The 26274-nt window shown below is 39.2% G+C and overlaps 1 protein-coding gene across 2 annotated transcripts in view; it reads right to left on the bottom strand.

The window, feature by feature from the left end:
• The window catches only part of evlb (Enah/Vasp-like b), a 73118-nt gene extending 47141 nt beyond the window's left edge, over positions 1 to 25977 (bottom strand). The window contains exon 1 of one of the 2 annotated variants that reach the window (XM_049482897.1): positions 25580 to 25977. In XM_049482897.1, the coding sequence (XP_049338854.1) occupies positions 25580 to 25584 (5 nt within the window). In that variant the 5' untranslated portion in view covers positions 25585 to 25977. Of the gene's footprint in view, positions 1 to 2470; positions 3114 to 25579 lie in introns of those variants that run through there. The other variant, XM_007232842.3, reaches the window with a different exon arrangement.
• Between the last annotated feature and the right edge of the window lie 297 nt (positions 25978 to 26274).

Raw genomic sequence — 26274 nt, 5'->3', positions numbered from 1 at the left:
CTGTCTGTAGCCTGGATCTGATGCCATGAACTCACTGTTCCACTCAATCCAGCTGACCAGCATTACCACCAGCATTAATAGCACCAGCACACTTAGCCCTAGAGCAGTGAACTGTAAACAGCCAGAAAATCCACACCACAAAACCCAACAGCCACACCACAGTAAATATGTGTGACCCAGCTCCACTGCTAAAAGCCCCTACACTGTGGTCTGGCTGATGTTCACTCATTATAGTGCAAACAGAAAGAAGAATTGATATTCCTATAAAAGTGACAGGACAAACTATCTGACAACCTCCATCCAAAGCAGACACACTGCTTTTCTTCATGGGTCATTAATAGTGACTTGTTTTTCAGTCAGTAATTTTCCACCCTGCTTCTTATTCTACAGGTCTCTGTGAGGTTGGAGTTGGTGAAACATCTCTTTACTAAAACAATATGTGACAAATCCCTATGGATAGCAAATAAAATCTCTTCTCTGGCCCTGATTCCTGCAGGACAGGGTATGGATTTATAGCCGGTAATACAATCCTTGCTCTGCAGGAACAACCACCAGCTCTACGTCCAAGTCAAACACACACAGCGATTATCTCCCAAACCAGAGAAAACACACTCTGAATGTGAGTCAAACACATTCTGGAGGAGCATGCAGGCGACCGTGCCAAACTCAAAATCCAGTGGTGAGGCTTGAGTTTTTTTTCTTCTTCTACAGTCCAGCAGGAAGGATTGAGCCATCGCAGAAATAAAATCTGATTAGGACCAAAAATACCCGGCCCGGGTCTTTAAATCGGCTCTAATCGTGCGATTGGGAGAAAAAATGGATGGGTCCTGCCGAGAGGCAAGAGATTAGAGGGCGAGATGAAATCTGAAACGATGGATGAGTGGAGAAATGGACAGATAAAGTCAGGTTGGCGATGAAAGCACAGGGTTACTGAGAACGCTAGGCCCTGATCCCAGTCGAAAAACAAACTGTTTAACTCAGAACTGAAGAGAGCAGGTTCTGGAAATGTAGTAAAACTCACCATATTTTATTACTGTGATTAGTAACAGTGTTGTGACAAAAAAAAAATCTAAAAATTGGGGAAAAGAAGGAAAAATCCCAAATTCCAAATAAGAATATTGTCATTTAGAGAATTTATTTGCAGAAAATGAGAAATGGCGGATAAAAAAGATGCAGAGCTTTCAGACCTCAAATAATTCATATTCATAAAAGTTTTAAAAGTTCAGAAATCAATATTGGTGGAATAACCCTGTTTTTTAATGACAGTTTTTAATGCATCTCCTCCACCAGTCTTACACGCTGCTTTTAGATAACTTTATGCCACTCCTGGTGCAAAAATTCAAGCAGTTCAGCTTGGTAGGATGGCTTGTGATAATCCATCTTCCTCTTGATTATATTCCAGATGTTTTTAATTTGGTTAAATCAAAGAAACTCATAATTTCTAAGTGGTCTCTTATTTTTTTCCAGAGCTGTATGTTTGCCAAAAGTCATGAGACAGGACTTAGTATTGTGTCCCATTATTTTTTGCCATTGCCATGTCTAGTGGAAGTGAGTGAGTGGGCCATCTGCACTGAATAGGGATGTGATTATTTCCAGTTGGTTAACTGTTTACACAGACAATTCTAATCAAATGCTGCAGATTGGCCACAGTTATTACCATCTACTGCACTGTGCACTGTGGATGGTAATGCCATCTATGATGTATTTCCAGTCTGCATGTGACCCTGTGGATTTAGGAATATTAAATGCCAGTGCAAAGAAATGGAATGTCCCAACCAGCTAACAAAACTCAAACAGTCCATGTGTTCAACCTCAATCTCAAAATAAGAATTTTAAATTTATACAAATGTGTCTTTTCCCAAGTTACCCCCTCAGGTAACAGGTAACGATCAATTTACATACTGCTATCCCATGTACAAACAGCCCCAGCGGTGCTCCCTACAGGTTTGTTGTACACTGTGTCATGTGCATCAGTTCTTTTGAACGGTACCTGAGCAACCAATAAAAGTGATGCTCCCCTGCATCTCAAAGATGCTCTTTCTTTAGAAACCTGTGTTAGAAAGTGCTGATTCAAGCTCAGAAGGTCAGCAGCACCATCCTACACTATTGAATGTAGACTGAGAATGCAGACCTTTGAAGTTATACAGCTAGAACTCAAGAGTATTCTGCTCTAACTGTACTGCTGATGCAGCTTCACGAGGCCTCGGAGGAATCACCTTCACCAACAGCCTGCAGAAGGCGAGAAAGACAGAGCGAGACACAGGGAAAACAAAAGAGCCACAGTCTTACACTTCAATTGCATTAAGAGCATCTGTGTCGGCGCTAGCCGCAGCCTGGCAAGCTCCAGCAGAGACTGTAAATCAAGCATCCTCCAAACCTCCTCATTCTCATAAAAGCCGCTCAATTAGAATTCCGCTCCACACCTCCGAGCAGCCACAGAGGACAGCGGGCAGCTGCCACTGAAACCTACCTGATCTTATACTCGGTGACCTGAGCGCCAGCATCACAGTAGATCTGGGGGAAGTAGAAGCGGTGTGACTGGAGGTTAATATCCATCGCTTCAGGTCATAGCAGAGAGGAACAGGTTGCTCTTTCCTCTTTCTCCTCTACCTTCTGACCGGCCGTCTCGTTCACTCGCTCGTTTGCTCGGTGGGTGTCAGGATCCCCTCCCCCTCTTCCGTTCTCACTACCCTTGTAGTAGATCTTAACGTTAATGGTTCAGTAACTGAAACAGCAGAAGCATCTCAGCCACCTTGTCCAAAGCAGAAAGGAGTTGCAGAAAGGCCAACGTCCATCACACACAGCACTCTTTCACACACTCCTAGCTTCTTTCTAAAACCCCAATCCTTGAAGAGCTCGGCAGAGTCAATAGTCAAAAAGAGGAAAAAATGAAAATCAAATTAACTGTGATAAGCTTTAAAAAGAAAAAGAGCTGTAATCTCATCCTCAGTCAATCAGAGCAGACGAAGAGCGCCGCACTGGAGGAGCACATTAATGAGTGAGTAGTGGAAAGAGAGAGAGAATGAGAGAGAGAAAGAGAGAGAGAGAGAGAGAGAGATAGAGTGCTCTTCTCGGTTGAATGAAATTATGATGCTCGCTATGAGGCATCACCCTCGCACTGACTCTCTCTCTTTCTCGTTTCATCTAGTGGATTACCAGCTCCCTCCCCCAACCCTACATCTCTCCATCCCTCCCTTCCTCTATCCTTCTCTCCTCCTCCTCCTCCCCTTCCAGCTGTGACATGAGAGATGGTCGGCTAGCCCCATAGGCCAGGAGCCCCCCTCCCCCTCAATGCCAATGCTGCTGGCTCCTCCTCTTTCCCTCTCTCTCTCTCTCTTCTTCTCTCCCTCCATCTATTCATTCCTCAGTTCTCCCTCTCCCTTCCTCACTCCATTCCTCCTCGCTCTCTGTGTTAGGGAGTAGTCAGCTCTAATGTTAAACCAGTGTGGACAGTGGGGAGGGGTGTGGTTGTGACTGTTAATTAATAAAGGGCATTTGTGGCTTTTTGATCAAGATCAAGATCAAGTGAAGAATTAAAGCGACAGGAGGATCTTCCATCACCCTCCCAGTGATGGGGATACTATAACGTTCCATACAATCTGTCTTTCATTCTGACTGGGCCATTTAAACCCCAGTTGTCACTTAACATGTTTGAACATTTTGATCTCACATGAATTCCTATTATTATGAATTCCGATTATATTTCGAACATGTAGTGTAGTACATGTACACATACACTATATGTCAGTTTCCCAGCCAGGGATTAAGACTAGTGTTAGGCTTTCCGTTGCTGTGTAGCCCAAGACTAGGCTAAAATTATATCTGGGAATCTGCTTCTATATGTACAAATGTTTGTGGACACACCTTCTAATGAATGCATTCAGCTGATTTAAGGGTGTTTTCACACCAGAATTTTTTATTCTGCTTGGATTGAAGTAAGTAAATGATGTGGGGTTGATGCTGCAGTTGGTCAGGTCTGGGTTTTAGCAACAATATGTGCTGAAAGAATGAGGTCAGCTGACTACCTGAATATACTGAATATAGACCAGGTTATTCCATCAATGGATTTTTTCTTCCCTGATGACACGGGCATATTCCAAGAGGACAATGTCAGGATTCATGGGTCTGGAATTGTGAAAAAAAATGATTCAGGGAGCATGAGATCATCATTTTCACACACGAATTGTTCACCACAGACTCCAAACTTTAACCCCATTGAAAATCTTTGGGATGTGCTGGTGAAGGCTTTGTGCAGCGGTCAGACTCTACCATACATCTTGTTACATTGCAGAAGCTTATCGAAACAATGCCACAGTGAATGCGTCCCTCTATCAGACCTAAAGACGCTCCAATGAAATATTAGAGTTTGTGACCTTTTTTTTCAGCCAGGCAGTGTAGAATAGAATAGAATAGAATAGAATAGAATAGGACTCTCTGAAGAAGAGAGTCCTGAGGAACATGAACCTTTAGGCAACATGCCTGCTGCCAGGCGTCGGCTAGAGGGATATAATTCATAGCATTGAGCTATGAAGAAGTTGAACTGTGCTGTCTGGAATGGCAATCAGGTTCTTACAGTAATGATTTACAATCTAGCAAAAAGTATTCTCTGGACAATACTGACAGTTACTCCAACAAAAGCAGGATAAACTTGTTTTTTAATAACCTTGATTTCAGAAGAAACTATTAATGCCAAAGTGTCCATGCAGTAAATAATGACAGAAAGTCCAGTACGGTCTGTCACACTTACTGACCTCAGAAACAATTTACAGAGCTGCTGCTGATACAGTCTAGTCTGCACAGCTTTATGTTGTTTAATATGGTCATTACCTATGATGCATTTGTGAAGTGTAAGAGCATAGGTAGTGCTTTCCTGTGATTGCAGTGTACAGCACAGAGTAGAGGCCATGTCCTGTCTTCTGCTTATTCAGAAGGTTCTGTTTGTATTATTTTCTGATGTGTTGCACTAGATTGTGTAATCCTATCACAAAGCTTTATGTAATTTTATACAATCATACCAAATCGTTTTTTCTCTGATTCAGTCCCAAAAGGTATCTGCAAGACTTAAGCAAAAACAAATGTTGTGACTGATCTGCAGTCTTTTCTGTAGTCTTTTTAAGTATTACATCATCAGTTATTTATCAGTTTACATCCTAGAATCAAATTTAGGAATCTAAAAATAAAAATCATATATTACAAAAATGTTACAGAAAATACTGTGAGGTGAGTATAAGCTGATATTAAAATGTTATATCATGATTATCTAACGTTTTATCAAATTTTAAAAGATGACCTTCATATTTTAAGCAGTACTCTGTATGAGGTATACTACATGTGCTATAGCAGTGGGCAATATGGCTCTAGAAATGTCACAGTATTTCAGGATATTTTTGATTTATTCTTGTCAACATGAAAGAAAACATTGAAAATATTTTGTTAATATCCAGAAAATACTACTGCAATAAAAAAATAACAATAGAAACATAATATCTCTAAGTCTATGTGTACTTCGTAAAAAGCAGTAAGGTATTTCATCCATAATGTGCGGATAAAATGAAAAATGTCTTTCTCAATAAGAGCAGCAGCTGCCAGTGAACCTCCTATTAAATCCATAACAATCAATAGGCCTCTAGCAGACCTGTAGCCTATATGTAGTTCATTAACTCAGAAAGCCTACACACTGATTAAATTACATAAATTAAATTAGATCCAGGAACAAAGGCATACATTCTGATCTCCAGTCCATTTAATCGCGTCTCTCTGATGTTATTACCAGGTCAACACATGCATTTAGTAATGATACTTATTGCTGGAAAAGGAATCTAATATGCTCACACGTATCATACTTTAACAGTAATTAATGTACGCTTACATTCTAAAACAGCTATATTCTAGACCCAAGTTATCATAGAAGTAACACAAGTTACAGATTATGACTTAACTTGGCTTATGATCTAAAACATACTGATTCTTCTATACATTTTTATGGTTGCACATTGCAAAGCACTGCAAAAATATATAGTTATTCATCTGTTTTCCATTTTGATAATTTTTATCTGAGATGTTTGTGGCATAACTTGGCCGGTTTTGAGATTTCAACTCCAGATTTTCATTCTAATTGTGTGATGCATACAGGGTGAAAAAGTTACAGTGATACAAATGCACTTTTATTACCTAAAAATCAATACAGAAACTCACAGCACATTACCTGTGAGAACAACTTGGGAAACCATAGCAACCGCCTTGTAACCACCTAGCAACCACAAAGTCAACATCCTAGCAGCTGAAATCCTACAGCAATAATCATACCTAACTAAAGAACCCATCTTGTGTTAGAAATACTATAGCAACCACCTGATACACCAGGTATCACCTACCACTTAAAAACACCACTGCAACCACCTGCGATACTGAAGCATTCAGGTGGCTACACCATAACAACCTCTTAGTAATACCAGTGCCACCACCTTGGACGCCATAGCATTTAGTTATCCACACCATAGCAACCTCTTAGAAACACCACAGCAACCACCTGGTATACCATAGCCTTAATTTAGCTACACCATAGCAGCATCTTAAGAACACGACAGCAACCACCTGGTATACCATAGCCTTAATTTAGCTACATCATAGCAACCTCTTAGAAACACCACCAAAGATACTATAGCATTTAATTAGCTACACCAAAGCAACATCTTAGAAACACCACAGCAACCATCTGGAATACCACATTAATCGCCTTCCAACCAGCTAGCAACACCATGAAAACCACCAGGAATACCATAGTTACCATTAAGCAACAGTTAACTGCAAGGAAAAGGAATGCACTTGAGCTATTAAGTATATTTTTATATTAGCAAAGTCATGTAAACGATATTATAGCTTTAATGGGACAAACTAGCATTTTTCACAAAATAAAAATTAATTGATTTTTATAAGAAATCAAATGAAGAGCTGAAAGATTTGTTAGAATTAAAATAATACATTTACTGACTGGCAACTGCTTGTTACAAGCAAAAACTGCTTGTTGAAAGCGAAGTGACATCAGCATTAAAAGAAAAGACTAGCTTCAGACATGCTAAAGACCTGTTACTGAATCTAAAAAATGAATGAATCACTACTTGTGTACCTTTTCAGCAATAACAGACTATTAGAAATAGCGATTAATGCTTCCAATTTCTTTACTGTATTATTATTTAATGTATCATTATTTATACGTGTGATTTTCTGTTTGTTAAGAGTGGACAGGAAGAGAACATACAAATCCCTGAGAACCAGGAAGTGGAGTGTTCAGCTAGGTTCCGAAAACCCTAATCATAACACTAATCATACATTATATACAGTCAGCCATCAACACAAACAGGTAGGTAGATGTATAGATATGGAAATATTGTAGAGGCTGTTTAGACAAAGGTACATGCAGCCCCTCCCCCCAGCACCATCCCCACCACTCTCTCTCTCTCTCTCTCTCCAGCAGGTTCCTGCCTGACTGCAGATTGCATTCTAATCCTTAAAGGGGAACACCTCCATTTGAGCTCAGCCAAGAGTGTCTACTGTAACTGTACAGCCATTAGCGCAATACAGAGGAGCTCAGCCTTCTGTTAGACTCGCACCCGATCACACTGGATACAGAGCAGCACTACTGAGAGTGAAATTAAAGGGGGGAGAAACACAGATGAACAGATTGAGGCAGAGATGAGTAATTAAATAAGCATATGAATGAAGCAGAAGCAGAGCCATCAAACCTAATTCAGTTTTACTGGAGGAGGGAGAGTGTGAAAAGACGAATGACGCAAAGGAGAGAAAAATGAGAAAGAACAGCCTAAAGACACAAGAATGCATAGAAAAATGGATAAAAAAGGAAGGAAGATGAACCAGCAAGAGAGATGAATGAAAGAGAGAGAGGGAGCAAGAGATAGAGAGAGAGATGGAGGCTGACAGCTGTCTCTGAATCTGATATCTGTTCAGGTTCAGCGCCGCCTCCCCAAGGTCAGACTGTAAGGAGTGACTACAGCAGTGCAGTCAGACAGTTATCTGATGGACTTTTGCTCTGCTATACAAGTTAAAAAGGTTCTGAATTTAGCTCTAAAGCTTTTTTTCACACCTATACAATTAATTTCCCAAATGCAATAGCAGTTGTTTCGTTTTCAGTTTGGCCAAAAAAGGTGATCTTTGTCCACATCTACTAAACCATTGTCTGGTTCGTCTGCAGTGTAATAAACACTTTTCTAGATCAGGCATTACCAACTATTTGCAAGTCACAGCCAACTTAACCCTCCACAATACTTTCCACAGCCCACCAGAATATTTTATTTACCTTTAAAAACCAAAAACATCACAAACATCAACTGTTTTTTTTTACATTTTTGGAAATAACTGCTGTATTTTCAACTGCTTTTTTTGTTCTTTCAGTCAGAGAAACAGTGGCTGCTTCACTTGTAGATGTCAAAGACCCTTGTTAGGCTTGTTAACCTACTAGCTGTCTATGCCTGTCATGTGACTGTACTACGCTAAACCATGACATAAAATGACCTAAACATGTTTTGCTTAGCAAATAATTAAACTAAATATCTGTCACATTTGGCATTTGGGGTGTGGATGTAAGTCCCACAGGTTGAAAACCACTGCTCTAAATGGTTCAGAATTTTGGTCCATTAATATGATGTACAGAGAGATGAAGCCCATGTAGATGATGATGAAAGGACATAGTAAAGTTCTTTAGTCCACTCTTTGAACTACAGCATGAAACCAAAACTAACCAGACGAAATTAACCTTGGTGTGAACTCTGGTCCTAAATGTGCTCCTGAAACCAGCTGTGATCAGATTTCACCTAGAGACGTTGGTCACACTGAGCGTCTCCCTGTTTTCTGTCCTTAAATAAAGATAAGGCAGATAGATTTGTATGTGCACCAGCCATAATTAATGCCTTTATTAGCTTGTTGCATTCTATTGCAGCATGCTCAGTTAACCCCTGCAGACAGTGGATGGTGTGATCTTGCGGTTATTACAAATGTTCCAGCAGTGGTACAAAATGGGTATGGGTTCAGATAATTTTGCACTTAGACAACAGTACTGTGTGACAACAGCTCCTATGTTAATTTGACCACCTCTTAATGTGCTTTGAGTGACCGGATTACAATGAGAATTTACAAGGTCTAAACAGGGCAGAGATAAAGATATATAGAGTTGTGGTTTATTTACGCAATGTTCACAATGTGATAATGTATATTTATATACACAAACTCAGTATACATTGTTACAGTGAAGCTACCAACTGCAGTCAATCATAAGCCACTAAATAAATGTTAAAAGTTTAGTTAAAAGACATAAAATATTTCAGCAGCTCTGATTTAATAAACTAAATAGGTGTGTGTATATCTTTTACTCTGTATGTATGAACTGAAGGTAAAAATTTTTTTGGTAAATTTAAGTTTCTCAGAATGTGTGTACCTTTAGACCATAACCTCTTATTTAGAATGACCTACATTTAGACACACCATGTCTAATGGAAGGTGCAGACGAGAGGAGTAGAAAAGCCCCTAGCGCTGAGCTGTGGAGCAGTGGAACTGTGTTCTCTGGAGTTGGAGGTGAGGTAAGGTGGTGTTCATCCAAAATTCATCCAACATTCTAATTTAAAGATTAATTATTTTCTAAGATCTAAAATGTATGTATTGACCAGGTCACTGTTTGCTATCTGCCTTATGTATGTATTCCAGAAAAGGGGTGTGATGTCAGGTAAGAGTACATTTCAAAAAGACAGTTAAATCAAACATGCAAGCTTTCTCTCATGAGAATGTGCTTCTCTTTTCATTATAATGAGCATCTTTTTAAGATGATGTTTTTAGAAGAAGATCGCTCACTGTAAAAATGTATACAGAACATATTCACTGTCAACACTTCATTAAACCATTTTAAGAATAGCTAACATATGTATTCCGGCATCTAACACGCACACTCCTTTCCAGATGCTTAGAAGAACAGCTGCAGTAACAGGCCAGGTTAATTTAGTTCACCTGATAAAAATGGTAAACTAAATAACTGACCTGCTCCTTCTGGTTAAAAACCGAACTGGGCGCTTTCGTTTCTGTCTACAGTGAGATAATGTCACTCTGAAATTATATGATATAAATGTGGCAGGTTGTTGTAAACTATTAAAATGTTTTAGGTTTTAAACATATTTCAAGGAAGAGAGAAAAAACACAGCTGTTTCTTGTAGTGTTAAACTGTGCTAACTCTCAGCTCTGATTTGCTGCTGACATTTTTTTGGTACTCAACAAATGCAAAAACTGTCAGCCTAACAGAAACAACTGCTAATTGTTAAACAATGCTACCAAGATTAGTATTGCAGAGCAAACAGTCAAGATAGACAAATCTTGAAATTGCTTTTCTAAAATAGATTGCAGGCTAAATATAAAAAGCTTTTTTTTATATATTACATTTTTAAATCTGCAAAATATACTGTAGAGGGAAATGTGGAGTAGCTGCTTCTTTGCACAGCATAGCTGATAGGAGCCAATTGGATAGGAAACTGTTGTCTGCTTTGTATATAGGATAGTGTCAACATCTGGAAGCTAGCCAGTAATTGAAACAGAGAGAGACAGAAAATCTTGTGTAGAAATCCTGGTGTGATGTAAAAGTCCAGAAACGTTTTTGAGGAAAATATTTTGTAAGTGATAGAAACAATAAAAATAGTATTGGAAATAGTACAGAAAATTTGTGCGGAAATTGTAAGAAATATCAGAATTAAATATTATTATTAAAGAAAATATTAGGGAAAATGTGGGAAAATTTTGAAAGAAATAATGAGGAGACTGTGGTAAAATAGTTGGGAAAGTTGTGATAAAATAGTGAGAAACCCTAAACACATAATGGTGTAAATTCCAGGGAAATAAAAGGGAAAATACTAAAAATAGGAAAAAGAAATTCCAACAGTAAACATATAATTAATAATAATAAAAATATAATTCTGTAAAAAGTGTAGAAAATGTCCAGAAGAGGAAGAAACATTCTACAGGAAGAAAAACCTATACAATTTTAGGGAAAATGTAGAACAAAAAAAATCAGTAGAAAAAGTAAAACACGGTTCCTTTGGAAATAGTGGGAGAAAACCCTGGGAAAGCAGTGTGGGAAATCTTTAGGAAATAGTAATAAAAACTAGTAGGATAAAAAGTAGAAAACAACTCCTGTTGAAATAGGAAATATACAGGAGAAATGTCCTGTGGAAATTGTGGGAAAATGTCCCTGGGGGAATTGCGGGGAAGTCAGATTGACAATTGATGAACAAATCACTGGTACCAACACATTACAATAAGATGCTTGCATTTAAGAACAAACGCAATTAAAAAATGTTGATTAGTGTTTACACACTCTTTAAAAACAGCAACTTTATCAATATAACATTGATAATTACTTACCGCATCTTACTAATAGAAAGTAAGTTGAATGTACAGTGTACAGAAAACTCAAAAAAATCTGAACAAGCAGAGTGAGGATCTTACCCATACTCATCCACTTCATACATGGCCCATGAGATGACAAAGAGAAGAAGAAAAGATGAAGTGCTCCTGAACAAGCTGAGAGGGAGGGAAGGGGAAGAAGAGAGAGGGGAAGAGATGGAGGGAGGGGTGGGTGGAGGTTTAAAGGACTGTCACTGTAGACAGTAAAGATACTGTGCACTCCTCAAATCCACATGAATACCGACATATGCAGGAGGGAGAAGAGAGAAACTGACTGAAGCTGAAGAAGATCATGTGGCTCGCCTTCTTGTCTCTCGGCTCATCCTCTAAAAGGATTGAGAAGCTATAAGTGACAGGATGGTAACCTGCCTACTGACACACATGCACACCTGCTTCAGATCAATCTGAGTGCATGTGGTCAAACAAGTGTCAAATATCCCGCCAAATATCTAAATACATGCCAATTTGTAACATATTACACAGTCAACACGTTTTTTCTAGTTTCCCTACAGAGATTTTTCTTGATATGACACATTATCACACACCTCTTCTGATTAACTAAATGCAAACTGGGTAAAAGCATTGTGACTGGAACACAGAATAATAATATATTATAAATATATATTATAATATACAACAAATAGCATGAATATGTATCATGTGCAGAGACTTTTGGCATGTCCATTGAAAGATAAAGAGCACTGCCCTGATCTGTGGGACATGAGTTTTGGGTCTCCTGCACTGAATGTGGATGTGAATTCTTCAGTCACTTTTCTGTTCCCACAGACAAATTTAGCCAGACACCGCCGGTCACGATCATTACCACCAACTGTGCTGGTCACTGAGGGTAGTAATACCTTTTATAACATTTTTGCAGTGCATATGTGACACTTTGGATCAAGTAATGTTAAATTCTGTCCCCCCAAATTAATACGTCATGAATATTTTAAGATCAACTTGTCCGATGACTTTTGGCATGTCAGTATATAGTGCACAAGAAAACAGGATATTTGATTTATTGACTCAAATATAAACCCAAAATAACCAGACCACCTTTTCTTTTAACATCCCTTCCCATCCACTACACTGTTGGTAAAAGACATGGTAAATGGTACTTTTGTTTCAGACCTATGATTAAAAGGCAATCTATAATAGCCAGCTTTGGTGGTGTTTCAAGAACACTTAACAACATCAGTGTTCTTTTAGCTTGCCTAGTAATCTCCTAGATGGACAAGCAATAGAGGTCTAAACAGTTCTACCCAAAGCTTTCATTTTTTAAAGTGTATTTTTAGGTTTACTGCACTGAAAAATAAAAAACATTTTGCATTTACTTCGTCAAGAGGTTGCATTTCATCAACATATTTATTAACAGTTGCATTGGTGCTGATATAATGTAATGTATTTTAGTCACGTTCAACCACTTGCCATATGTTAATTTTAAGTCATTGTTCTTCAGTGCAGCCTGTCATTACCCTTGTTGCACTGTGAGAGAGTCTGCATGCACTGCTGATGATTTAGTAAGAAAAAATAAAGTTTTAAATGACATTTGGACTCAATAAACAACACCACATGATCAATAACAGCTCGACTACAACTTAACTATTCCCATGTAATGAATAGAAAGCTTCTGCAGATGTCTGCCTTCTGTACCAGCCAAGGTTATCAACCACTTCATTCCAAGGAGTTTCCCCAAGCCTTCTTACTATATAGCAGATATATCTAGGCTGTAGATTTTTTTAAGCAAAAGTAAAAATGTGTCATTATTAGCATAGGGAAATATACTAGGGGTGTGATGAAATCTTGCGAGCTTAAAGGGGCCCAATATTTCTCTTCAGGAGTTAAATGTGTTGTCAGACTTATGCACAGGTAACCAAAACAAATATTTGATAATTTTGGGAAATTATTAGCAAAAAGCAGCGCTGGTCTATTTTAGTGAGCCACTATGTGCTCACACACACACACACACACACACACCCCTGCCTCTCTGTATCTGCTGACTTTAATAAGCTGCAAGACATTTTGTTAATTGCATGGTCCACCGGGTCTTGTGCTCCCACTCACACATTCCTGTGGAGGCAACGTGTTCATGTTCTATGTGTTCATGTTCTAAGGTGTCAACATGTTCTGTACAGACTTGGCAACCTATAATCGTTTCATGTTCAAGTAGTTTTACTTGAACAAAAAACTGCTTGAACTTAAAGGTCTTTAAACAAATTAAACATATATTTACACTTTCACGATTAAAAAGTCTATATTGTGAAAATCTCCACTCACTTTGTTCTTGTGAACCCAATTACCCAAACAATCATGTCTCGTCTCGTGAGGTGAGCATCTCGTCACACTCCTATAAAACACTGAAGATGGAAAGACAGATTTCATGGGACAAATGAGATGGTTTTGTCATAGAAAACTTTGTGTATGGGTGAAGCCACGCATTATAATGCAACCAGCAGGCAGAGGTGCTGTCTTCATCACACGATCTCCCCACACTTTCGTGAGTGGACTGCTTTGTCTCTGAAGCCACATCTGGTCAACAGAAACAGAGAATCCAGCAAGAGCTGCTCTATTTCAAATGCAAATGTGGGCCACCCAAGCGAGCAGCACCAGAGAGATCCATACACACTGACCAGAATCAATATGCACTCAAGTGGATCTACTGGCTGCATGCTTTAATGCTTTCACACTAGATAATATTCAGCACAGAAGAGCTCTGTGCATGTTCAATGTTTACTTGGTCTGTGAAAGCTATCCCTGATATGACTTGCAGTTGGTCAATTACCTACTGTGCATGGAGTCATTCAGGTTATGACTAAAGAACTTGGGCAGGAACAGGTCACTCAACAATACTCCTCCCATCATAGGTCATCCAACTGGTGAAAAAACAACAATAAGAGCATTCCCTTGCTCTTTGAATTGTAGATGACATGGAGATCTGAGGAAATGATACGTACCTCTTTCTTTCAGAGCAAGCATGGCCAGTTTAGAAACAAAATACACATTAGCATCTCACAGATGTTTTATTCCATTAATAGACAAGGCCTTTTCTCTTCCTTTATGAAATGCAACCCATTATCCATTTATTTATTTTATTATTTGAGATAAAATTATATTTTTCATCTGTTTTCAGACCACAGCATCAATCAATGCAGCGTTAGTTAAGCACTTTACCTCAGGTGCTGCAGTATTGCCAATGCTGTATTATTATTATCAGCATTAGAAATGCATAGAGCATGACGAAAAAAAAATCATCAAAGATCTAATTGCAAGTAATATACTCTACATGTTATACTAGGCCTGGACAATATTTCGATATCGGTATTTATCGCGATAAGAAATGTTTCAATAACGGTGATATCATTGTTGCGCTATATCGATAAGTATTATTTACACAATCAGCCTCCGTATCCAGGCTACGTCAGTGCGCAATGACGTAATCATGGGTCGGCTGAGCACCGCTCTGCATTGCATCTAAAATGTCCCGCGATGAAGCAAAACCAACCCTAACCAAGGGGATCTCGGCCGCGCTCCGCTCCGCACCTAAAATCTTCCGCAATGAAACGAAACCAAACGAAACCGACCTTAACCGAGCGAATCTCAGCCGCGCTCCGGTCCGCACATACAATGTCCCGCGATGAAACGAAACCAACCGAAACCGAGCGGATCTCAGCCGCGCTCCGGTCCGCACCTAAAATCTTCCGCGATGAAACGAAACCAACCGAAACCGACCTTAACCGAGCGGATCTCAGCCGCGCTCCGCTCCGCACCTAAAATCTCCCGCGATGAAACGAAACCAACCGAAACCGAGCGGATCTCAGCCGCGCTCCGGTCCGCACCTAAAATCTCCCGCGATGAAACGAAACCAACCGAAACCGAGCGGATCTCAGCCGCGCTCCGGTCCGCACCTAAAATCTCCCGCGATGAAACGAAACCAACCGAAACCGAGCGGATCTCAGCCGCGCTCCGGTCCGCACCTAAAATCTCCCGTGATGAAACGAAACCAACCGAAACCGACCTTAACCGAGCGAATCTCAGCCGCGCTCCGGTCCGCACATACAATGTCCCGCGATGAAACGAAACCAACCGAAACCGAGCGGATCTCAGCCGCGCTCCGCTCCGCACCTAAAATCTTCCGCGATGAAACGAAACCAACCGAAACCGAGCGGATCTCAGCCACGCTCCGCACCTAGAATCTCCCGCGATAAAGCGAAACCGACCTTAACCGAGCGGATCTCGGCCGCGCTCCGCACCTAGAATGTCTCGCAATAAAAAGCGAAACCGACCTTAACCGAGCGGATCTCGGCCGCGCTCCGCACCTAGAATGTCTCGCAATAAAAAGCGAAACCGACCTTAACCGAGCGGATCTGGGCCGCGCTCCGCACCTAGAATCTCCCGCGATAATTCTCGGCTGCGGTCCGGTCTGTTCCACCACTTCAAGCAGTTTCACTACACACAATATCTGAGACACTTTTGTAATTTATGTTGTATCTAAGTTATTTATAGTTGGTAGGTCTGTTTATTTGACGGGGATATCATGTTCCCTTTATATATATATGAAGGTTTCTTGCATTCTTTATCCTGGTTGAAGCACTTTTGTTTTGATCTGTTAAATATGTTTACAAAAGAATAAGAAGCTCTGCCTCTTTTGTAATGTAAAGTTATTTATATTGGTGATATGTATATAGGTTATAGGTTTGTGTTTGACAGAGATGTCATGTTTTTATTTTGCTACATGCCAATAAAAGTGAGCATTAATTTAATTTGAACAATTTTTATTTCTAAACTTTGTGAGAGGAGGCTTTAAAAACATAAATTAAAATTTCAAACAGTAGTGTACATATTTCCATTGCAGTTTTTCTGAGGCCTTCAAAGTATTTATATCGATATCGAAATTATATCGTATCGACCGAAATTAAGGAAAATATCGTGATATAAATTTTGGCCATATCGTCCAGCACTATGTTATACTTTCACAGTATATAGTATCCCCGGTGATTTGACTGCAATAAATCATAAGAGCATTAGGTCAGATACTAATGCTAGGTTATTAGTTCTGGATCTCAAACATCACACCAACTTATCTCACAGGTATCAGACAGATCTCCATTTGCTTGAGAAAACATCATTTTATATCCCTCTGATGGAGGCCTGGCACCGGGCATGGTGAAATATGCTTTTGACACTGGTATAATTGGTCTCAGTGGGCCTATGCCCACCCAGAAAGGACAGCTCAAATGTTCTTTTGCGGCCTTGTTACATAACATTACACAAAACCAAAAACACAATAACAATGCACTCACTAAATATGGAACAGAATTGAAATGCATTGTTTGACACCTACCAATTAAATGCTAGTTTAACCAGGGATAACCACAATCATACAGTTATTTTAAGTGTTAGCAGTGCAATTAAAGTGTAATTAGGAATGGCAGTTAACAAGAGTGATGAAGCTCAACTTAAGGTCTGGAAAACTACCGGCACAAAGACTTTCTGAAATAACGTCTTGTAGGACTGCTACAAAAGAAAAACTAAATCATTTTTTGCTTTTAAAAAAAGCAAAAAAAATAAATCTCCTTTATTTAATGAGAGGACCAGCCTGAGAGGGGTACAGTTAGTTTGACAAGGTATATCTACCTCAGTGAAGCTGGCCCCTCATATCAGAAATGAAATTAAAATATTTCCATTGGTTAGTGCTGCGTTTGTGCTGGTTTGTGCAGCAAAAATTAACGTTTGTGCTGTTATCGTAATTGAAATATTAAACATTTAATTTTCTTACCTGTTATGTAACCCATCCCCTCATTTGTGGCCAAATCACCCCAAAGTGGTCTCATTGGTTAGTGCTACGTTTGTGCTGGTTTGTGCAGCAAAAATTAACATTTGTGCTGTTATCGTTATTGAGATATTAAACATTATATTTACTGTTAACCTTATTGAGATATTAAACATTTAATTTCTGACCTGTTATAACACAGCCCCTCATCTGTGGCTAAATTGCACCAAAGTGGTCTCATTGGTTAGTGCTACGTTTGTGCTGGTTTGTGCAGCAAAAATTAGTGTTTGTGCTGTTATTGTTATTGATTTATTAGGAAAAAAATATTGAATAGGTGTGAAGCTGGCCCCTCATATAATCAGAAATGGAATAAAAATATTTCCATTGGTTAGTGCTACGTTTGTGCTGGTTTGTGCAGCACAAATTAGTGTTTGTGCTGTTATCGTTATTGAGATATTAATCATTATATTTACTGTTATCATTACTGAGATATTAAACTATTTAATTTATTACCTTTTATGGTAAGGCCAGATTTCATCAAGTGATGTTGTTTTTCTAGTGCTGTGTTTGTACTGGTTTGTGCTATTAGAATAAATATTTAATGGGTGGCATTATCCAGCCCCCCAATACAGCCCAAACCACAGTGGTCTCATTCAGCAGTGCTGTAAAAATAAATGTTTCAGGTATTTTGATTATTCAGCTACAGGAAAAACAATATTTATTTACACATCTAATAAAGCACAGATGAATGTCTTCAGGTGAAATGACTGTTCATGGTAAAAACTTATTTACCATTGTAAATAATGAAAGCATATATTTAACAGATTGCCCTGTTAATGCCTTTTAACCTTTTTGTGAGCACTAACCACACTGATAAATGAGGGGGGCTGGGTGATGTGTGTAAATAAATATTGGGTAATGCCACCCATTAAATATTTTTTTTATCTAATAACTCTAATAACTAAACTTGCACAAACATTTATTCTAATAGCACAAACCAGCACAAACACAGCACTAGAAAAACAACACCACTTTGATGAAATCTGGCTTTAGATGAGGGGCTGTGTTACATAACAGGTAATAAATTAAATAGTTTAATATCTCAGTAATGATAACAGTAAATATAATGTTTAATATCTCAGTAATGATAACAGTAAATATAATGTTTAATATCTCAATAACGATAACAGCACACATGTTAATTTTTGCTGCACAAACCAGCACAAACGTAGCACTAACCAATGAGACCACTTTGGTGCGATTTGGCCACAAATGAGGGGCTGGGTTACATAACAGGTCAGAAAATTAAATGTTTAATATCTCAAAAACGATAACAGCACAAACGTTAATTTTTGCTGCACAAACCAGCACAAACGCAGCACTAACCAATGGACATATTTTTATTTCATTTCTAATAATATGAGGGGCCAGCTTCACTGAGGTGTTCTCTGCCCTACTGCTGGCCGTGGGCGCTACCTGTCACGTGATCTTCGGAGCGTGATGTGATTGGCTGGTTGTTGGCTCGATTGAAGACTGAATCGATTGCTCATCCTGTGTGTCCCGGATGTTGACAGCGAATTTTGAGCGTTGTATTTTAGCAGTCGAATTTGACAGGTCGAATTTGAGCAACCTGAATTTATTTTAATTGAATTTTTAAAACTTGAATTTTTGCTTTTGAATTTTTTTACATTAAAATAAAATAAGTGAAAATGATGTACTGAAAAATTGTTTAATTCAGAGGCAAAAAAAATCACATGCAATAATTCAATGTAAAATAATTCAGTGCTAGAAATTCAAGTGCTTTTAAAATTCAAAATCTGGTGACACTGTTTTACTTCCATACACGTACACACACATGTTTGTTCTATGATAAAAAATCTAAACAAAGCTGGAGGAAAGAAAGTACAGATTTAATGAAAAGAATATGCTTCCAACTGTTAAGTATGTTAAACAAATAACCCTGCTTTTGGTTTGTGTTGCAGAGTGAGAACATTTTAATAGTGGAGAAAAGATTGGTTTAATTAATTACCAGCAATTTCTGAAAGCAACACATCATCTGTGAAAAGGTAAAGAAAAAATAAACGATGGTTTCTACTGCAAGACACCTCAAAATCCATAATGGATTACTTTAATGTGTGTAAACTGAAATTGTAGGAGTGTAAGAAAAAAAAAAAAAAATATATATATATATATTTTTTTTTTCTTATTTATATATACATATACAGTATATATACAACATCATGTTTTTCAATGCTGTATTGTTTTTTTTTTCAAAAACACAATATCACTTTTTAACTATTATTTTACATGTAAAGATTGATGTCAGACAGTGATTCATTTAGTGCGGTGTTTAAACCCCAACAACTATTTAACAGTGTTGTTCTCTGTTGTTAAGTCTCACTGTTCTGACTGAATAAAAAGTACTTTTTTACTCATTTTATAAATATAATAGTGTTATTATAGTATGACAGTTTTCTTTTACTTTTCTTCCTATTTAAATCACCACAATATATTTCCTTGCTTACAGTATAAACAGTATTATGATATATTGAAAAGTCCTGTATTGTATTACGAATCACATTACCAAGTTCTTTTCAATACACAGCCCTACTGTGGAAAAACCTCAGGAGAGCAGAATTCTGCTTAAGGGGGCAATACTAAGTACTGCAGTGTGGCCAATCTTCAGCCATTTTTGATTGTTTAACTATAAAAGATTGAACAAACTGATCTTAAATCTAAAATATTAATGAAATTGTGTAGCTTTAAATCAGATCAGGTCATGCTTTACTTACTACAGCTATTCACAGTAACCCAAACATTTGCATGCCACTCTATATTTCTGCCCTATATACCAACACTAGAGCTCAATCTGACAGACTGTACAGTCACCAAAATGATATAAGCAGTAGAGGAGTGAAAGGGTGTCTGAGTCAGCGACTCTGAGAGGAATTAAAATAGCTCTGTAACTGCTTAGACTGTTTGCTCTGCCGCCAAGTGAAATCACAACACTTAATTGTAGCGCGAGCCCCACTGGTTTTAAATGAGGTCAATAAAATTCAGATGCTGTTAATGCTACTAGATGCTCTTAGATGTCCTGTTGTAGTGGAATCATTAGGAAAGTGTTAAGTACCTTGTAAACATAAGCTTTCATATCCGTAGGCTTTTTTCCTGCTGTTAAAAAGAACACAAACTGATATTTCAGCATGTAAACCATTATGAGGAAGCGAAGAACTAACTTTCCCAATTTGCATCAAAATAGTGCCTTATACAACCTTACATGTTCCTACATGTACTCATACAAGCAGATGATCTTACACACATTCACACACAAATACACACAACACACACAGACGTGTGAAAAAAAACTAAAAAGACCTCACAAATAAAGCATAATCCCAGAGGATTATGATCAGCAGGAAGCATACTCATGATAGAATCACTGGAATAACACAATCACTCAACACCTCCAGGCCAACCAAAACAATACCATACTCACAGATTATGCTGCTCTACACCAGGGGTTCCTGAGTCTGCTGCTGCATATCTACAGGCTAACACTACCTCAGAATCCCCAACAATCATAGCAAACTCTTTTTTTTTCATCTAATCAAATGCATATACACATTTACTGTTCATAAAAATATTATTCCTATTCTGTAGAGCTGTAGAGCATCATCACTTCATAGGTCCATTCTCTTATTCATCTACCTCAAACTTGTACAATTTAAATATTCACCCTCATGTTTAAACACACATTGGTAAGCCTGGTCCACCCATACCACTTCTCCTTGTGAGGGTTAAGTTATCACAACTAAGAATCTGGGTGATAATTACACTCACTGACAAAAAAAAACAAACAAGTGTGGTCTAATCAGACACTTAGTCATACCAATCGAGGGCATAAAAATGCTTCACCAGTTACCCTATAATGCTTTTGGGTAGTCTACCTCTTGCTGAGAGATTGATGACTGCTAGACGTGACTTAATGACTCATTCAAATACATTCTGCCCAGCTGACAAACTTGGATTGTGAAGCAGAATACTCTTTTCAGCCACAGTTCCCTATATGTGCAGTGGTGTCATGAATGAGAAGCTAGGACTGCTATGGAATAAAACCATATGGTCTTCATTGATGAATCCAGTTCCTGTTTGGGGTCTGGCCCTGTGGTGAACACTTCAATCCTGCCTTTGCTGTGGAGTGACACACTGCCCCATTTGCTGGCGTGATGATCTGGGGACCCACCACATAGGACACTCAGTCCCAGCTAGTAGTGATACAAGGGACACTAACAGCTTAGTGATATGTGCAGGATATCAAGTGCTCATATGCTGTATAATGCTTACCCACACACAGCAACAGTTTTCCAGAAATGTCTTCAGCAGATTGCAACACTTCCTTGACCTACCAGTTGACAGTACTGTCCACTGTGGGTAGTAATGCCTTCAATAACAGATTTCCAGTGCACACTGTGTATTGAGGAATGTTAAATGCCTGCAGAACTTCAGGAAAAGTGAAAAGTCACATCCATCTGGCACCCACTATCAGTGCTCACTCCAACTCCAATAAATTGAAATGTTCACACCTTAAAATGTGCACACTGGCCAGTGTTCAACCTCACACACAAGATAACACCTCACAGCTTATACAGGTGTGGGCACTCACAATTAATCTCTGTAGGGAATACACCTTATTCATGTTGCTTATTTATATACAGAGTCTGTGTAATTAGGACATTTCTGAGGGAAAACATGCATAAATAATGGATTTTGCAATTATTCCTGCTATAACTTTTTGCGATGTATCATTTTATGATCATTCAATAAAGGGTGGCTGCTAATAGGCTTTATTAAGGTCTTGTCCTGATAAATTGTCAAGTGGGCTTTTATAGAAGAATCACAGTCATCTCTTGAATGTCCCCGACCTAGTAATTTGCTAGAACATTCCAGTCTGCATTTATAAATGGGGTTATTGATACAGCCCATGCAGACAGGTCAGATATATGTAGACCACTGGTGACACACAAACCACACTCTGACACACAAAGCAATATAAACAAGCCTCTCAACCAGTGACGTAAGCTGGCCACATGCATACAAACAACCAGATGCATTTATCATGGTAAGTTTAAATCTGAGTTTGTTCACAGAACAAACCAAACAAAGGAACATATGAATGAAACAGATTCATATTAATGAATGTGGACTTTTTATGAATTATGCTTAATTATCTACTATTTTATGCAGATAATTCATGCTCATAACCTGTGTTAACCATTCATCTTCTTGTTTGGTTTGCTTCTAAACTTCCGCAATAACCATAAGGTATTAGACAAACGCTATGAATAGTATAAAATAATCTCAAAAAAGTGTTTGTATACTGTATAAAAAGCAGTGTTTTAGTTATCTGTATGAAAGTCTATGAGCCCTGTAACTGCAGCCATTGCATTTGGCCTGCCACTGTGTGCAGACTCGCCTGCTGGACAGCGACGGCAGGCAGATTTGGCAGCCACTGTTCCTGACCTTGCGGGGAGCAGAGAGTCTTCACACCGCCAGATACAAGATCTGCCAGCACCAATTGGTCTCAGCGTGGCACTCTGAAGTGACCTGCTGTATCTGGCGCTTGAGGTGAAGTGAAAACACTGCAGAGGCAGTGCAGGGGGGTGTAAACTTCACAGTGTTCTCAGGTCATGCAGATCTGTCTGGTAAGCATTTCTGTAGATTCATCACACCAATATAAAAGCTATTCAGTCTTACCACTCAATGTTCTGACTGACCATAGCTATTATTATTGTTACAGCTTATTACATTTTGTGTAGCTGAGGTACAATAAAGTGTTTGAGGCAAGACAGTAAAGAGAGCACTGTAGTTAGCTATTTCTGAATACGTACACCTGGCAGTTGGGTACAAATGGCCACTTTTGACTGGACCTAAATACATTTACAAGAAACAGCAAAATGGTCACTGCTGTTAAACAATGTGCAACACAGTCTGGGATTTAAACATTTACAGCTCTGAAAAAATAAGAGGCCATTTAAAAATGATGAGTTTCCTTGATTTTTGCAAATTGAAATCCTCTGGAATATAAGAGGAAGATGGATGATCACAACCATCAAACCAAGCTGAACTGCTTGACTTTTTGCACTAGGAGTGGCATAAAGTTATCAAAAAGCAGTGTGTAAGACTGGTGGAGGAGAATATGCCAAGATGCATAAAAACTGTGATTAAAAACAAGGATTATTGCACCAAATATTGATTTCTGAACGCTTAAAAGTTTATGAACATGAACTTCTTTTCTTTGCATTAATTGAGGTCTGAAAGCTCTGCATCTTTTTTGTTATTTTAGTCATTTCTTGTTTTCTGTAAATAACTGCACTAAATGACAATATTTTTATGTCGAATTTGGGAGAAATGTTGTTTGTAGTTTATAGAATAAAACAACAATGTTCATGTAACTCAAACATATACATAGAAATAGCAAAATCATAAAAAACTAATTCAGAAACTGGAGTGGTCTCTTAAGTACTCTGAGCTGCAGAGACCCACCCATTGTTCTGATTGGTTAAACAAACCCCGTAATCTGATTGGTCCAGATAAAGCTTTCCTATTGGTTCATCAATCAGGCGTCAAAACAGGGTCAAAATTCGCAACTGCAGCTAGAGCTTCGCACCCGCAGCAGAGAAGATGAATGAGAGGATTTTTAGCTCCACAGTGAAAAACACCCACTGTCACATTTACAACCTCACAAATTCCATGTGATTTTTGGTCTGACCCAGCTTAAGCCATTTGAGCAGTACTGATTCACACATTCAAGAGATTGGATTTACAAATTAAAAAATATATATTTATATATAATTAAAATATTTTTTTGCATTTGTACATTTGAATTATTATTAATATTACTTTCTGTTTCAAGTTTGCACATTCCAGTTAATTTGTGGATTTGGATTTTCGTGCATGCAGTTGTTTAAACGCAGTTACAAGTTTCAGTACATTTGTGACTTCTGTTTTACAAACTCAAAATCTTTATGACCCTTTTTTGACTCCATAGTAGCCACCCTCTAATAGAAACAATCATCATTAAAAATATATATAATAGCCTCATTAAAGGTCTCATTCCATCGTTTTTTCATTAATTTTAAAATGTCTAGGTGTAGTCTCTACTATGAATGAATGTTATGTAAGTCAGTTTGTGTGGAAAAAAGTGCTCAGGTGTTTCTCTTTAGCCCTGCTTTAGATCACTGAATTAGAGGTCTCTGAAGAAAGACAGGATTTCGTCTTTTGCTCATGAATATTCATACATTAAAACATATCAGCTCTAATTGGCTAACAGCACTGCAGCAGTGAACGTTACTTGCCTTCCCCCACAGTCAATTTTACAGATCTAAAACTCAATGTTTTCAGAGATACATTATTTTGCTAGATAAAGTTAACCCTTAAACTTCGCTTAATGTGGCCCCCGTGGACGAAATAAATGTTCCCTATGGTTCAGCTTTGTTTGTGGGCAGTCCGAGCCAAGGTGGGCGAGGCCATGAACTCATTAGTTGATGTGACACAGTGCTTTTCTCGATCGACTCGTTTTTCCTGAATATTTTCTTTTATTAGCTACAGACAATGGAGGCATGCATATACAACTCAGATATTGTATTTCAAAAAGAACCAAAAAAATCGATTTTAGCAGAAGGAGATCTTGAATTTTTCTCTTGCATTTTATTGCAAAAGCCCTCAAACCACCTCACCTTCTATACCCCACTCGCCCCAACACCGCCTCACCTCTCCCAGCTCTTCCCATCAATGAAAGCCCAATTCACCATGTTACGCACGTGCCGTCTGGTTTCTATGACAACAGCGCCGTTTTACGCAGACCACGCCCTCCGCTGGCTGGGCCTGCGTGCGCGTTCGCGAACGTGTGGCGCGTCCTGCTGCTCTTTTTTTCTATAGCGTCGGTCTCGAGACTGAGCTTTAAACATCCATATATATATATACCTTTAATGAGAGGCTCAACATCATAAACGCCCATCACCCCCACATTACTACATACCGGGGGATGGAGCCGCTGACCCGCCTATCAGGCCTGCCCGGGGCAGGTAGCCCAAACACCGGTCACATCAAAGCGAGGCGAAGCGAGCACGCGCCCTCCCTCCACCCCTCTGTGTTAGTATATTAGAGCTGATTTTACTAGATGACCAGCATTAAACGGCTATATATGCTGTGATGTTGTGAGACAGATGCGCTCAGATAATCCTATTATAAGCCGCATCTCATCATAATCAGCCTCACTGCCTCGCGTGCAGCAGCAGCATAGCATTGTGCTGCGTTCTACTGCCCCATGCAACTGCCCCATCCCCAGCCTTCTCTTACCTCATCTTACTCTCCTCTGCGCCAAACGCCGCCGCTGATCTCGCGCCTCTCCCGCTCCTCTTTTCTCCTGCTCTCCTCTCGACACTCGGACGGCTCTCTGCCGCTGCTACAGCTAGCTCTCACACAGGCGGTGCTCCGCCCGGGATGGAGGTGCAGATGATGCTGGAGGAGAGGGGCACGCCGGGGAAGACGACGCCGCGCCGCAGTCCGCTCGCTCGCGCTCACGTGTGAAACAGCTCTGGCCTGTACTGTCCGCCCTCCTCACTTCCATCTCACAGCGCCCGTCTACCCTCAGTGCGGCTCTGACACAACGGCACGCAGACTGGGGGCTGCTGCTGCTGCAGCCGAGGGGCCATGTTTCCACTGGGTAACCGAGAGAGAGAAAGAGACAGAGCGAGAGACACTGAGAGAGAGAGAGAGAGAGAGAGAGAGAGAGAGAGAGAGAGAGAGAGAGAAAAGCTGGGAGACCCAGTGGCGCCCCCAGCAGCGTCTCTACAACCTATCTACACGAGAACCGTCGATTTCTCTGACCTTGCAATTTCACCCAAAACAACAGATTAATTAATCACCAAAACATTCATTAATCCCCTCCTCAAACCAGGCGCAACCATGACCCATATTCACCTATCTCACTTCTCACACACACTAACACTGCTATGCAAAAGCTCTTCATGCCTTTTATACTGTATATAGAA

This window comes from Astyanax mexicanus, chromosome 1 (assembly GCF_023375975.1).
Source record: "Astyanax mexicanus isolate ESR-SI-001 chromosome 1, AstMex3_surface, whole genome shotgun sequence".
Classification (NCBI taxonomy): domain Eukaryota; kingdom Metazoa; phylum Chordata; class Actinopteri; order Characiformes; family Acestrorhamphidae; genus Astyanax; species Astyanax mexicanus.
Note: the sequence above shows the minus strand (reverse complement) of the source record. Positions and strands in the feature narration are given on the sequence as shown.